Here is a 16,322-nt window from a genome sequence, read left to right on the forward strand (position 1 = left end):
TTCTTACCACATATGGTAATGTGTCACCACTGCGGGAGTGTGGCAGAGGTCACACTTCACAGTCTAAGAGCTGCTTCCAATAGTGAAGCCCTAATAGTTTGGACAATTTGCCCCATGGGGGAAGGGGCGGAGAAGAAAACCACAGTTGTGTTTCCTTGTAACTCGTGATCAGCGCGTCCCGCAACCTATACGTCCGCTCCCGGTCCTCCCGAATGTGAGATGCCCACACTCACGACGTTCTTGTAACTCGTTTGGGTTATCACACTAGGAGCAGCTCTTTTGTGATGAATATTTAATATTGGAGGCTGCTGCTCCTAGAACCCCATGCCTCTAGTTCCCCCCTCCACACATCCAGTGGAGTTCTCTTGTGATTGGAATATGATATAGAGGATCAACTCATGATTGGGTATTTTGTGACAACCATTCAGTGTAAAAAGTGTCTTCACTTACTAGCACTGCAAATAGTGATGTGCAATTCTGGTCACATCAGTTGTTGGACTTCTTACAGAAAAGTGAAACTGGCATTCGCCAACAAACACATCAGAAGGGAAATATTAACAAGGTGTACAGATAAAAGTATCAAATCATACGGTAGTTGAAAAGAATATGACATTTTGTTCACATCATCGAACGCCTCATGGGACGAAAAGGTTCTTTATCTTTTTAGGTGCTTAATAAATAGAATAGAATTCCCCACACACATTCTATTCTGGACTGGTTAGGACAGAAGGAAGTTGGTATGTATGATGTTGCAAGTAAAAAAGTAATGGTTAAACAAAGGGTGCTATGAAAAGAAATAGGCAGTAAGACATTTATTTATTCAGACACATATACACACCCACGCCACTCTAAATCCATGTCACTCAATCTAAACAATTTTTTAGGGTCATGTTATCCACAGAGCTGCCCAATATCTATGCTGGTCACATTTTGTGACAGTGCTCAGTAAAGTTTGTACTGAGCCACTGTGAGTAATTCTCTGTGACGAAAGCATCCAAAGTTAATTCTTTAGAACCTTGAACCATAACTTTTAATTAAAGCATTGAAAATGTATCCTGGACCACTGTGACATGTTCTTTTGAGCCAGTATCTTCGCCATCCCTGTAGAGAGACAGGTCCTTAGGTAGTTGTTCACTGGACGCATGGTTTGAAATATAATCAGAAACTGAGCACTGACAGACTGAGCAAGACACTTGACCAGTATCACTTGGCGAGTGAAGCCAGAGAAGCTCTTATCTTTTCTGATTAAGACCGCAGAACATTCATCTTGCAGCACAACACTGGGGCCAAGAGATCTTGCATGCTGAAATCCTACTTCGGGCCATGAATACACAGGAAAATGTAATTTGAAGAAGATTTGCTCTTCAAGCGTAATTAGTAAAAAAAGAAAATGCAAAGTGCGGGAAAACATTATTTGGCAGCGACAGCCTATCATATCATTCAAACAAATCTCTCCAAAGTGAACTCGAGGCAAGCTAGCAACTATGTGAAAAGGCTTCAGTTCCAGTGGGATGGGGAGGAGTTGCATCGAGTTTATGTAAACCTCAGACAGTAGGAGCTTGGACAGAGCTCTACTGTCATCAGTCCCGGGATGGCTACACCTGGATCTGCCAGAATGCCTCCTTGCAATTTCATGGTCACCTCCTCTCATCACCTCCGCTGGGCAGTCTCAGGGTACACGGTGCGAAACGTCAAGTTTATTCTCGCACCTCGGTCATGATACTCCTTGGGGACCCGGTGCTTGACATGGAAACAAAAAAAAGAGATATAAATAAATACATGCAGATATGAGCACCAATGCAGCACTGTGAGCTGCCCACAACCTTTGCCGCGCTAGCGCTACACTAAACTAATGCTCCTGTTATGAACAGTATGTACACCTTTGTTACATCACAAAAAGACTACAGTGAGAACATTAACAATTGGACACAAATATAGAGGATAAACCATGTGGCAGCCCAGACTCTCCACTTACTGCCTTTTGACAAGGCTACAGTTTTAGGAAGATACTCTAGTATCTCACACAGGAGCACTAAGGTCAGAAATTCAATGTATAGTGACACCACACTCAAGACAAGTCAAGTTGGGAAGATCTACCCATTGTAGACGAACCTTACAAACCGCGTTGCATTTTGAATAGTCTCCAATCATTACTGTTGGTTTTAAGTGCTTGGTGTGGTATGGCTATTGTTTCCATGGTTTCAGAATACTCATATGTTATACTCTTGTCACCTGCAGGATGTTAACTATGTATAGGGAATGTTAGTCAGACTCTGCCGCTTTATTTCAATGACGACGAGTTGAAGTGCCGGCCCACTGTGATCTTTGTTTTATTTTTGCCTGTTTACTCGCATATTTTGTTTACTTTGCACATGTTCCGGAGCAGGACTTTATTCGTGGGAGCACGTTTGATGCGCCTTGGACTTTTTCTACTAGTAAGTGCAAGTTCGGGCTTTACTCCCTCTCGATGCCTATTTGATTTTCATCGGAGTGCTGTGAATACTTTTGGGGGCAGCGGTGGCAGTTGAAAATTCTATGTCAGGACCGGAGGCTTCTGAATATGCTTTCTCAATTCCTTTACTGAACACAGCAGCCAATGAAAAGTAAACTACATAAGCAAAAAACATCACAACCCATGAGGCTTTGAACCACGCCTCCTCATAGTAGCCAATGGCAATCAGACAAAGCATACAAAACAGAGAGACACTTCCTTGTCTTCCTCTTTCTTTGCTGCTCCGCAGTCAACATAAGTGCCTCTCTCTTTTGTAAGCTTTGAATCTGAAACCCTTTGTAAAGAATCGGTATCGCTTATTGTGCAAGCTTTATTGGTAATGCTTTATCCTAGGTCGTACCTCTATGCTTGACGAATGATTGTTTTTCTCGGCGCGGTGTCTGCTTGCCGCCTTAATCGCGAGCTGCGCTCTAGGCGCGTTAACATCGCCGGTGTCTATTGTTCTTGGTAGGGTCCAGCGCGTGTTGCGCTGTGTGCTATTTGGTCCAGTTTTTCGCCCCCACTGTCCCCGCGCTGCCGCCAGCACTGCCGGCTGTTTTGGATCGCTGTCCGCGATCGGAGGGGTTTGCCCCCCCCCCCCCCGCCAGGGAGCGAGTCGCACGCCGAGGCCAGAACGGCTTCCGGCGTGCGTCTCGGGAGCACGCATGCGCGCAGACGCGCGCGCGCGCCTCCTGCAAGTGCCGGACGAGACGCCCTGCCCCGGGCTGAAGTGGGGATTAACGCAGCAGGCAAAATAGGAGCGGAGTACGGGCCGGTGCAGTTATTTATGCAAATTTGTACAGCGCTTGGGTTTTGCTGTCGTGTGAACAGTAACCCTTTCAATACCTGGCCTGGTGGCCTTAGAACGAAGTTTTGGAACCTCTTGCTCACCCAGGCTGGAGGGTGCATTCCTCCCCCCCCCATTATTCCTGAGTGGTGCAGCTTTACATCGCAATCCCTGTGGGGATTTTATGTACTCCCTGGCTCCTTTTTTGCCCCGGCATTGCTCCCAACTGACACCCTAGCCTGTGGAGGTTGGGGTTGGATAATTGAGCTTCCCTCTGGGGATTTTTCTGATTGAATACAAGTTATTCACCTGAGGCATGGCAGACTAAGAGTTCTACCAGGAGGAGGTGGCTGCGTGTGAGGACCAGGGTGATGATGAGTACTATTACGACGATTCCATGGAGGATTTAATTGACAAAAAATTGGATGCCAAGTTAGATAAGGCGCTCTCCTCCGCCTTGTTACCTATTGCTCAAAAGCTGGATCGTCTGGTTGCCCCGAACCCTTCTCCTGCTGGCACTGGACCTGCTCCGCCCCCCCCGCCTCCTTCCGAGCCCCTTGGTACCCCTTGGCCGCACGCACACTCTTATTCCAAACTCTATAAGTCCAATGAGCAGGCCCACGCGGACGCCCCGGCTCCCCCGCCTAAGCCTTCCTCTCCTATCCCAGTGGTAGACACCACTTCAGGTCCTGATACTGACACCGACTCTTCCAGGGAGTCAAAGCCTCGTAAACGTGCGAAGAAGCTCAAACATTCTTCGTCCCCTGTCCAACCATCTCCCTTCCTGTTCGACCTTTCGGATATTGTCCAGCCTCGCTCTGCAGACTGGGTCCCACCATCAGCAGTGGCTGAGTACATGCAGGCTCACTTAAGAAAGAGCTTTGATAAAGAGGTGAGGGCACGCCTTAAGTCTGAATGCCCGCATCCCGATTTGCCCCATAAAGTAGCAATTACTCCCGACATAGATTCCTCCATGACCACTTTCCTTAAAAAATACAAGAAGGACCCCCAAGAAAGGAATCGATCGCGCCCTTCGGGCGTGTCAAGATATGGTTCTTGACCTTGCGGGCCCCTTAGCAAAAATACTCGAGTTGGCCCTACAGGCGCAAGAAATAGGGGCGGCCATCCACCCTGAGGTGTTGGCGCGATGGGCTCAACGAGCAATATGAATGCTGAGCAATGCCAACTGCGCCTTAGCTTCCGAGCGACGCAAGTCGGTCCTTTTAAGGATTGATCTACAACTGGTGGAATTGGCCACGGCAGAACCGGGCCCACTGGCAGAAGGTCAGCTCTTTGGTGACAAATTCGTAAAAGACATTGCTAAATTCTCCTTTGAGGCAAAAACTTTTGCCTCACTCGACAAGTGCCAATCATCCTTGAAGAGAGTGTTTCACCAGGTCTCTGGTAGGGCCGGGCGTGGTGGAGGACGCTCGACCGGCCGCTACTCCAACCCCAGTCCCCAAAGAGGTTTCGCGCCCAGATGCCGGGGTTACACCCAAGAGCCTGAACAGGCTGGTTTCTATCCCTCCAGATCACGTGGATACAGGGGCCGCTTCAATCGAGGTGTCAACCGCGGCTACAAAAACTTTGAGTCCCAGTCTTCTGGTAAGTCCTGTGTACCCTACGATTCCCCTGGGGGGCAGATTATTGCATTTTCTTGTAAATTGGGCTCGCCTCACCACAGATGTTTGGATCTTGCAGACAGTTCAGGGGTACCAGATAGAACCTCTGGGCCCACCAGGTCAACTAATTCCCCCTCGACCTCTCCTTTTTTTCCTTCTAGAACAGAATTTTATAGACTCCGAACTTCAAGAGCTTTTGAACAAACAGGCTATTGCCGTAGGACTTTTCATTCCCGGAGGGTTTTACAGCAACGTCTTTTTGGTGCAAAAGAAAGGAGGAGGTCAGAGACTTGTGTTGAACCTCAGAGATTTCAACCCCTTTGTCGTCTACAGGCACTTCAAGATGGAGGGCATCCATCTTCTCAGGGACCTATTGCTGGAAAAGGACTGGATGGTCCGGTTGAACCTGAAGGATGCCTACCTCACGGTCCCAATTTGTCCCTCTCATCAGAAATTCCTTCAATTTCAATGGAAAGGACAATGGTACCGGTATCGTACCCTTCCCTTTGGTCTATCGTCAGCCCCTTGGGTTTTCACAAAACTCCTGAAACCGGTGGTCTCCCGACTGAGAGAAATGGGAGTGCGCATGATTGTCTATCTCGACGACATGTTGCTCATGGCCCAAGATCGGAATCTACTGCTCACGCAATTGGGGTGGACAATGTCCCTATTACAAGACCTGGGGTTCGTCATCAATCTCAAGAAGTCAATGATGACTCCAAACCAACAGATGGAATTCTTGTGTTTCCAAATAAATTCAGTCTCTGCCCAACTTCTTCTCCCTCTGCCCAAGATCAGGTCTATCAAATGGGAAATCAGATCCACCTTGTCCAAGCAGATGATTTCCCTGCGAGTTTTGGCGAGGATCGTGGGCCTACTGGCCTCCTCCATTCAGGCCATCTTCCCGGGCCCCCTACATTATCGAGCCCTTCAGCGGCTCAAGATACACTACATCCAGAGGAAGTTTCATTACGACCACCTCATTCCCTTATCCCCAGACGCTCGGGAGGAGCTGCTGTGATGGCTGGAACACATGTCGGCCTGGAACGGAAGGGCGATTTTCAGCGCCGCTCTGGATGTAATTATCGAATCCGACGCCAGTCGCTGGGGCTGGGGTGCTCGGTGTGGAGACTTTGCCACAGGCGGACGGTGGTTTGCCGACGAGCTAAGGCTGCACATCAACTGCCTCGAGTTGTTAGCGGGTTCGTTTGCGATGCGATCGATATCTCCCCTGAAGAGCAATTGTTGCATCCTTCTCCGGATGGACAATGTGTCAGCGGTGAGATATATCAATCGGTTAGGTGGGACGAGGTCCCAAATGTTGGTCAACATCGTGAAGGAGTTTTGGCATTTCTGTCTCAATCACAAAATCACGGTCAGTTCGGAGTATCTTCCGGGCAAGCTCAACCAGGTAGCAGATTGGAACTCCAGGTTCCTGCGCGATTACAGCGAATGGAAGCTTCACCCCTCGCTGTTTGCGGAGATCATGAATATGCGAGGCCCCTGCAAGATAGACCTTTTTGCCTCTCGCCTCAACGCCCAGATCCCGTTGTTCTTCAGTTGGAGACAGGACCTGATGGCGATGGGATCGGACACGTTCCTTCAACATTGGGGCCCACAAGGGAATTATGCCTTCCCTCCGTTTGCCCTGATCCCGAGAGTGGTGGCCTTTGTCCGTCGTCAGGCGGCTTCAGTAGTGTTGGTGACGCCGTTGTGGAAGACTCAGTCGTGGTTTCCCACACTATTGGAGTTGTCTGTGGATCTTCCATTTCAACTCCCGATTTTCCCGACGATTCTCCAGGACCCAGTGGGAGCTTGTCACCCGCTGATCCTGCAGAACCAACTCCCTCTCATGGTATGGACGCTCTCAGGAGACACGAGAGCATTGAAGGTCTTTCACAGGCAGCTGCCGGTTTTATACGTCAGGCTTGGGCTCTGTCCACCCGAAAACGATATTCAGCTTCATGGAAGCGATGGGTGGGTTGGTGCCTTCAACGGCAGGTGGATCCCGTGGGATCAGATGTGACTGAGATTTTGAATTTCCTGTCGGAATGCGCTGAATCAGGGCTTGCTTACAGGTCAGTTAACAATTTTCGATCAGCTATCTCGGCGGGCCATGACGCTATTGATGGTAAACCAGTGGGGATGCATCCCCTTGTGTGTAAGTTGCTTAAAGGGGTTAGAGTGGCCAATCCCCCTCGACCCAGGTATTCCACCTTATGGGATGTTTCGAAGGTACTCTCTTTGTTGGAGTCTTGGCCTGATAATCCGGCGCTCTCCTTAAAACAATTGTCGGCCAAACTCACTATGCTGTTATGCCTGATCTCCTGTCGTAGAGTCTCGGATGTGCGGGCTCTGGATCTGGCAGGTAGAATGTTTTCTCCACAGGGTGTCTCTTTTATCATCTCGAGGCGGACGAAAACTATGTCACGTTCGGTAGAGTATCCTGCTTTTCCTCACAATAATAAATGTGTTTTACAGTGTCTAAAAAGTTATGAGGAACGCACTCTTGCCCATAGGACTGATCCTTTGGGGCAATTGTTGATTGCAATTCAGAAACCTTACCGACCAGTATCAGCAGCCACCTTAGCCAGGTGGGTTTGATAGGTGATGTCAGAGGCGGGCATTGATGTTTCCATCTATGGCGCTCATTCCACTAGGGGAGCTATGGCCTCTAAAGCGTATATATTGGGCTCTCGTTTAGAGGACATTCTGAGAGCGGCTGACTGGTCCACGGATTCTATGTTCAAAATGTTTTATTATAAGCCTATTTCTCATGTTTCTTCTGTTCTTATTGTATTGATGAGCTTTGAACCAGCATAATCAGAAGCCTCCGGTCCTGACATAGAATACAAAATTTTCCAGCTATCGCGACAAGAATTTTAGATTCTATTAAGGACACAGAGGCGAGGATTATCCCACCCGTTGGGACAGTAGTATCAACTGTTAAGTTGTATTGTTGTTATATTCATAACAGAGTATTGCCCACCCTTAAGGAATCAGGTTTGTGGGATTTCCCCTTTTTTCAACCTTGTTTCTATTTTCAGGAAATGACTCTAACAAGAATTGACATGATGCTCCGGCTGGAGAGGACTTTTCCCATGTACGAAAAGGTTGATCTCAGGACTGAGAAAGGGCCATAACAAGATCTGAAGTTCTACTCCGACGGGAGGCGGATCCCCCTTTTGAGAAGCTGATTTTTCTCTGGTCTGGGTGACTATATTCTCTGTTGAGAATCCTAAAGAAACTGTTTTTTCTCTCCGTTGAGAGTTGAAGTTCCTGTGATGTTTTCGTTCGGACTTATAAACTGATTTTCGCAAAGAAAGAGGAAGACAAGGAAGTGTCTCTCTGTTTTGTATGCTTTGTCTGATTGCCATTGGCTACTATGAGGAGGCGTGGTTCAAAGCCTCATGGGTTGTGATGTTTTTTACTTATGTAGTTCACTTTTCATTGGCTGCTGAGTTCAGTAAAGGAATTGAGAAAGCATAATCCTCGCCTCCGTGTCCTTAATAGAATCTAAAATTCTTGTCGCGAAAGCTGGAAAATGTTGTATTCGTCACGCCTCTATTTTGTGCCAGTGTGCTCGGCAGTGGCAGTTGGAAATTCCTCGCACCAGTGTGCTAATGCTTACCGTCTGGCTGTTGGAGTCTCACGCAGCACTTCGTTCTCGAGCTCCTCCTGCATCCTCATTGTTGCACGTCGTTACGTGCTTCCTTGACGTCATTTCTTCAAGGCTGCCTGCTCAAGCTCTAATTGCCTTTGAAACCGATGATCAGCACGTTTTTTGGTGGCCATCTTGAATGGGATTTTGTCTAGTCTGCAGTTATCATCCCAGCTCTGAAAAACAAGCTCTATTTCCATCTTTTAAACCTACGTTCATCACGTTTTTGGCAGCCATCTTGTGTCTTCGTTTTCAAGTCCATTTCTTCATCGAGTTTGCCTTTATTCACTCGGTTTGTGCCACGGATGAATCCTTTGTTTTCTGTGTGTGTTTTAGTTTCCGTGACACACACACTTCTTACTGTTTCGTCTGATGTGCTAAGCGGAAACATGTACAGAGGTACTTTTTTTGTTCAAATATTTTGACACAGTGTCGATGATTTTTAATTTTGCTTCACAGTGATATGCACACTTAAAGGCTGCATGTCTACAGTGATGTGCACACTAAAGTTCTGCATGTTTTATTTCTACCGTGACCTGCACACTCCTACTCTACATTTTTCAGTATTTATTTATTTATTTAATAGTTTTTCTCTTTCTTTCTCTGTTATTATCCTGTGTGGCAGTTCCACTATTTTGAAGTGTGTTGTATTTCTAATAATTTTACATTATGGCTAATTCACAAGTACAGGTAATCCACCTGCTATTTTCTTAAAGGTACCTAGTAAGCAACCACTGTTATGGAAAAAGTGGTTTAAGACTTTTGAAAGTCATTTACTCGCTATTGATGGTAGTGATTTTTCAGCAGGTAGAAAGAAAGCCATTTTATTCAGTTTTTTGGGAACAGCAGCTATTGAAATCTTTGAAAATATTCCCCTGTGTGTTGCACCCAGCGGTGAAGGTGATAGGTGGGATGTTTTTAAAGAAGCTGTTTCCCGACTTAAAAAGCAGTTTGTTGATTAACCAAATGTTATGATTGAAAGACATAGCTTTCATAAGAGGAAGCAACTTTCAGAGGAATCTGTTGAGGAGTAGGTAGCAGCTTTAGGAGTGTTAGCTGCCAACAGTGAATTTGGTGCAAATGTTGATAATTGTATAAGAGACCAATTTGTTTTTAATTGTGACTCCAAGAAAATTCAAGAAAGACTTTTAGCATGTCACAATCCTACTCTAGCTGAAGTTTTAGATTTAGCTATGGGGACTGAGAGATCCATTCAGTCTGCTAAAGGATTACGGCAGAAGGGTCTAGTTCCTCTTCCTCTCCTGCGTGTGCTGTTCAGTCTACGAAGAAGGATGTAAAAATGGAAAGTTGTAAAAATAGTAAATTTAGTTGTTTCAGATGTGGTTCCGAAACACATTTAGCAAATTATGCAGTGTCTCCTGCTTTAAAGAGGAAGTGTAACAAATGCAATAAGTATGGCCATTTTCAGAGTGTTTGTAAGGCTTCTAAGTTTGTTTCTAAACCATATTTTTATGTAGTGAATGAAGGTTGTGATAATGTGGAGAATTTACATCTCACGGTGTATGATCCTTCAGTTAACTTTGGGGTCACCAATATTGGTTCTGGATTCAAAGAACCCCTTGGGAAAGTTCACATTGGAAACGTACGTTTGGAAGTGATGGCATACTCTGGTTCTCCCATCACCATCTTCTCTGATGAGTTGTTTTATTGCAATTGGTCAAATGTCAAATTGGAGGAAACGGACAACAATCCCAAGGCTTTTGGTGATTTTGAAATGGATATGGTGGGATATTTTAAGGAAAAGTTGGAGATCCAAGGACGTGATATTTTCACCAAAATGTATGTGGGCAAAAAGGGTAAGAACATTGTGGGGTGGTATGATTTGGGTAAGTTAGGAATCATTCTTTGTCCTGGCACTGATTGTCCCATTATGTTGAGGGATTTGTCTGTGAGTTCTGTGTGTTTACAGAATTTGGAAGTTGAAAGTATTATTGCCAAACATAACACAGCTTTTCAAGACAAGGTGGGGGAAGTAAAAGGTTTCACTCCTATCATCAAACTTAAAAAGAATGCTGTTCCGGTGCAACATAGAGTTTGCATGGTACCTTTGTGTGTTCGCCAAATGTTAAAATCCCATTTAGACACGTTGTGTGCGGATGGCATTATTGAATCCACTGATAGCTCTGAGTGGGTTTCAGCCATCGTTATTACTCCTAAAAAAAAATTAAAAATTTGAGCTTGTGTTTTGACCTTAGGTCTTTAAAAAATATATATAATTACTGATACTTATCCCTTACCAAGAAAACAGGAGTTGCTGGCTGCTGTCAATGGCGCGAAGTTCTTTTCAGTGATTGATCTCAAATCCGCCTATCATCAGGTGGTTTTGGACGAGAAATCCAGAGATCTCACTGCTTTTGTGACACCTTTTGGTCTTTACAGATTTTTTGGAATGCCATTTGGCTTGGCGTCAGCGCCTTTCAAAAGCTAGATGAAACTTTATTTCAGGGGTTAAAAGGGGGTTCAGGCCTTTCAGGACGACATCCTAATTTTTGCTAAAAACCAGTGTTGAACACCACAATTTATTGGATTCTGTTTTAGGCATTTTGGAAAACAGAGGCATGACAGATAGTAAGGCGAAGTGCAAGTTTTTGGTGGATGACATTGACTATCTGGGGCACAGAATCAACAGTAAAGGTATTTTTCCCAAGGCAGATCTCGTCAATGAGCTCAACAATGCTAGCAAACCACACACTAAGGATTCTCTTTGGTCTTTTTTAGGTTTAGGAGAATAGTACGCTAGGTTTGTGAGAGGGTATGCCTTAGTTGTTGAACCTTTGAGACAACTGTTAAAGAAAGGAGTTTCTTTTGCTTGGACGGCAGAGCATGATGAAGCATTCGATCAGGTCAAGAGGTTAGTTATGCATGCTCCTGGTCTTAACATGTTTGATCCTGAAGGTGATTCTTTTGTAACAGTTGATGCGAGTGCTATTAGCGTGGGTGCTGTTTTCACTCAGTTTGTGGGTGGCAAGAAAAGGGTAATTTCATTTATTTCCAGAGCCATTAGAGGTGCTGAGTTACACTATAGCACAATAGAGAAGAAGCACTGGCTTGTGTCTGGGTGGTTGAAAAGTTCAAGAATTTTTTGTGGGGCCGACCTTTTGTTTTGGTCACTGACCACAAACCCTTAGTCTACATGATGGATGGTGTTCGTTCAGGGAATGCTTCTTCTAAGCTTATCAGGCTTATAGCCAGGCTCCAAGAATTTGATTTTCAGATTAGACTTATTTCTGGTGGCAAACATCTAACGGCTGATTGCTTATCTAGATTGCCTCCTTCAGAGAGTGGAAATGTTTCTGTAACAGATCAGCATGAATGTGTGGTTGCCATAGTCGATGTTCTTAGTTTGTGCAATGCTGTTATCCCAGAGAGTGAGTGGTTAAGCCTGGTGGCTAAAGATGAAGGTCTGCTCAGAGTTAAGCAATATGTTGTGAATGGTTGGCCAACTAGCAGACGTATTGATCCAGACTTGCATAGTTTTGATCAAGTTTCCAGTAAATTGTCTATTGAGAATGACATTCTTATGAGACAGAATTTATTTGTTCCTCCCATCGGTATCAGAGTTAAGCTTGTTGAGTTGGCACATTCAGGGCATCCTGGTGTGTCCAATACAAAAAAAATTCTTAGGCAATATTACTGGTGACCTGGGATGGATGCTTGTGTGGAAGTCCATGTTGACAAGTGTAAAGTTTGTGTTCTTTCTGATAAGCATTGGAATGTTTCTGCTGAACCTTTAAGTTTGCATGAAGCTCCACAGGCACCTTGGGAGGAGATTTCTATAGATTTTTTGGGTCCTTTTGATTTTATGGGCAGACTTAACAGATTTTTAACTGTTGTTATGGATAATTTTTCTAAATGGATTTACTACACTTTTGTGGAGCATCCCAACACAGAGGAAGTTATCAAATTTTTGGATGATATATTTTGTGTGGAGGGTACTCCTAGAATTTTGATGTCTGAAAATGTGTACAATTAGTGTCTTACAAAATGTCATTTTTGAAGAAACCTGGTATTGTTTCAGAGACAGCACCTTTGTATTGCCTTAAGCCAATGGCCAAGTTGAGAGGGCTAACAGATTCTTTAAGGAGGGCATGCAAACTGCGCTGGAAAGTAATTTGGACGTTTTCAATTTTCTTAAGGAAAAGTTGTGGAGTTACCACACTACTCCACATTCAGTCACAGGAATTTCTCCTTATTTTCTTATGAGGAGGAGACTGGGTTTAATAGCTGTAACACCTGAATTTTGTAATTTCAAAAGTAATGTTTCTCTTGATGAGACAATTGCTAGAGATAAAGAGAATAATGTTGAGGCACAAATCAAGGGAAAGTTGTATCATGATTCTTGTCATAGAGTCAAAGCTAAGGTTATCAAAGAAGGAGACTGAGTTTGCATCGTCAAACCAGTTTTACAGCGCAAAGGTTCTTCCAAATTGTTTGATCCTGTTCTAGTTGACAAATGTTCTAATTCTGCTGTTTTGTTGAGGGAGAGAGGGTGGTGGAACAAAGGCTTGGTTGTGGTTCTCAAATCTGGGCAGGAGAAAATGTTGGAACCAAAAGGGGTGGGTTCCGATGTGTGGTTTGGTGACAACTCAAATTCACTTCCCTTGAGAACAGGTTCACAAGTCGAAATCTCTGGTGGTAAGGATATGGAATTTCAAATTAATTCTTCTTATGAGAAGAATGGAAGCTTGACATCTCAAATGGAAGCTACCAGTGAAAACAAATTCACTTCTTCTCACAAGATGAATGTGAAGTTACCTATTAAATTTGAAGATTATGCTTTGGATTAGTTTTCTTTTGCTTAGTTTCTATCTGTTACTTCTGTTTTGTTTATATATATAAAGGGCATGTGGTATGGCTATTGTTTCCATGGTTTCAGAATGCTCATATGTCATACTCTTGTCACTTGTAGAATGTTCACTATGTCATAGGGAATGTAAGTGATGTGTTGGATTAATCAGTTGGACTTCGTGTTAGCAAGACGTGTTTGCTGTCACCAGTGAGCCCGTTAATGGCACTTCAAATAAAACACGTTTTTTTTATTTTGCCAGACTCTGCCGCTTTATTTTACTTGGTTTTTAGAGTGTCGTACTCCCATTGGAGAAAAAAACACTACAATTAAAAAAATTATATAATATAACTAAAGTGAGAGGCTCATTTTATGACAAGTGTTTCTAGGAAAGCACTGTCGAGTTTCTTAAGGAACCCAAAACACAATTACCCAAGTAATAAATATACTAGCATGGTGGCCAGAAAGGGGCTGTATATATGGCATTCCTCAGAGCTTCAAAGATGCTGGTACTTTTCCCTTTCCCCGGTGACAGTGATTCATTTCAGCAGGGATTTTACACTGGTGCCTCAAACGAACAAATTGGAGGAAAGACAATGGCTGATCACTTCTGATATGTTTCAGAGGTGGAAAAGAAAGCCCTTTGATCAGCACAAAAAAAACGTATTTTAACAGAAAATAAAAGATAGAGTTATTTTCTAGTTAGAGGCTCTGCAGTGGATTCTCTCAATAAAGAAGCAGATATTACAGACTATGCTGTGTATTGAGAAATAAGTAAAATTGTGCTAAGATGCCAACCGTGGTACATCTTCCCATTTTACTCATCAGTGACTGTCAGATGCAGAATTCTCCTACTTCTTTTCAGACAAAATAGAAAAAAGCTCTTTTGAATTCCTAGCAAAGCAGTGGACAATCATGAGTCACAAACACCCCAGAACAAAGTAAAGAAATATTTTTGGGGACCTTGTGAGAGCATTGTGGCAAAAATTGGGAAGCTGGAGATGGAAAACAATTTGTTTGGCAGGATCCCAAGTTGAAGATTTTCTGGAAGGAAGTTGTCAGGTATATTTAGGAATATTAGGATAAACAATTATAGCCACACAACAAGTAGCTGTGCTGAGAATGAGCGTCCGGACAGGATAGGATGTTGCCTGGGCACCATCTATTGATGCCCAAGCTCACCAACCCTTCCAACCTGATGAAGGAATATCTGCCAAGTTTTTATATGAGGGTACCACTGGACAAAGAATATGTTTAGATTTTAGAAATAATAAGCATTGCTTCTCTGTTGAGCTGTGGAACCCAGTTGCCATGTATAACAACGGTTGCCCTCATGCCCTCTGAAGTAAGATCTGTCCACTTGAAGGTTCAGAGGTTGGGGTTAAGTCCAGAGTGTCTAACCATATGTCTCAGTCACAGCCTGAGTAAGGTAAGTGGTCTGTTTCTGAAGATGCACAAGTCCAGCCTCCCGGCTTCACATAGAATCTGCTCGCGGTACCTGGCTGACTGGGAGCAGGGGTAGGTGGTGGAGTTATGATTCATTTCTGGATGCCTTGCATTTGTCAACCTGACTCTGCCTACTGTAACTATTTGATGAACTTGTCTACAGGTGGAACAGTGCAGAGACCCCGTCATGTTCAAGATTATTAATAAATATACTGATGAAAAAAGCTCTTCCTTAAATATAAGTAATACACACATTTCGAATGAGATCCTTGGAGAAAAAACATTTTTGTGGATCTTTGCAATCATTGTTTCAATGCAAGGTGGGAACATGAATAAATGTCTACACACGTGACAACACTACTCTCCAAAGACGTTAAAAAGAGCGTTAGGAGGGGGCAAGGCTGGTAAGCGAGATAGATGACAGGAGGAAGGAAGGAAAGGAACAGAAAACTGAAGAACAGCCTAAGATATAGTCAACGGAGGGTGAGGATAACGGGAGTGAGGGACACCAGGGCTCACACACTAGACCACAGACTCTACACTCCCCTTGAAGAGAAACCCTGATTGCGTTCTGTGTGCCGCACCTGCCAGTCTTTCTGAGTAGCGCCTTCCATCAGCAATAGACTCCCATGATCCAGGGGGACACGGACTTGTTCCACATATGTATAATCCCCATGTTCTTCCTGCAAAATAAATAAAAGACAGGTTCAAGGAGGGTCAAGCAACGCTTCTATTGAGTAAGCACAAGAAAGGTGTGCTGGAAAGAAAGGTTAGAAGCACTGAGATGCCTTCACAGCATGAAGAACATAGACTTATGGTCACTTGCACAGTTGGGCCCCTGGAGCATTCAGAAGGGGCAGTCCGTTTTCCAGACGACAGATGAGAAGACAAGCTAATAAATCACACATTAAAACCCTCTGTACTATGAGAACCTGTCCAATAGTCCAGTGGAGATCCTTAGAGTAACCAGGGTTATCGACGAATGCCTAAATGTTGTCAACCTTTTCTGAATCTTCCACTCCTTTCCAAAAGTACCTTCAAAGTAAACACCTGTGCAGAAACTGATCGATTTTAAGGCATGAAGATATGTCCTGATCGCCCTACAGTGTGCCAATCACTAACGCAGCGGTGTTATGGTCAAACAGCACCAAGATCCGCTAACAGTGGGTTGAGAGTATTCCAACTCTTTAATCTCCTCAGTGCCCCGCTTCAAAATTAAAAAAACATGTTGCGTACTTCAATTAGTTTTTACTGAGACACTTCTTTCCGGCTGTGTTTGCTAAGCACCATTTCACAATGGCGCGCTTCTGCTGTTGCACTGCGGCACCATACACTACTGCTCCGTTTTTTCACAGGATCAAAAACAAACCTCCACAGATTCATGCTGTCCAACAGTTTAAAACTTTCTAGCAATATAAATGCCTGTTGGAGTTGCTGATGCAACATTTGGAAAGTCTAATAATCTCAAATACCCTCATGCCACGAAATGTCAAACAGATGGCAGTGCT

The 16,322-nt window shown here is 44.3% G+C and overlaps 1 protein-coding gene across 2 annotated transcripts in view; it reads right to left on the bottom strand.

The window, feature by feature from the left end:
* Window positions 1-797: 797 nt before the first annotated feature.
* The window catches only part of ALKBH3 (alkB homolog 3, alpha-ketoglutarate dependent dioxygenase), a 294,093-nt gene continuing 278,568 nt past the window's right edge, over window positions 798-16,322 (bottom strand). For both annotated transcript variants that reach the window (XM_085643461.1, XM_085643460.1), the window contains 2 exons: window positions 15,399-15,497; window positions 798-1,740 (listed from right to left, as the gene is read on the bottom strand). In XM_085643461.1, coding sequence (XP_085499587.1) covers window positions 1,651-1,740; window positions 15,399-15,497 — 189 coding nt within the window. In that variant the 3' untranslated portion in view covers window positions 798-1,650. The remainder of the gene's footprint in view (window positions 1,741-15,398; window positions 15,498-16,322) is intronic.

This window comes from Triturus cristatus, chromosome 3_1 (genome assembly GCF_964204655.1).
Source record: "Triturus cristatus chromosome 3_1, aTriCri1.1, whole genome shotgun sequence".
Lineage (NCBI taxonomy): Eukaryota > Metazoa > Chordata > Amphibia > Caudata > Salamandridae > Triturus > Triturus cristatus.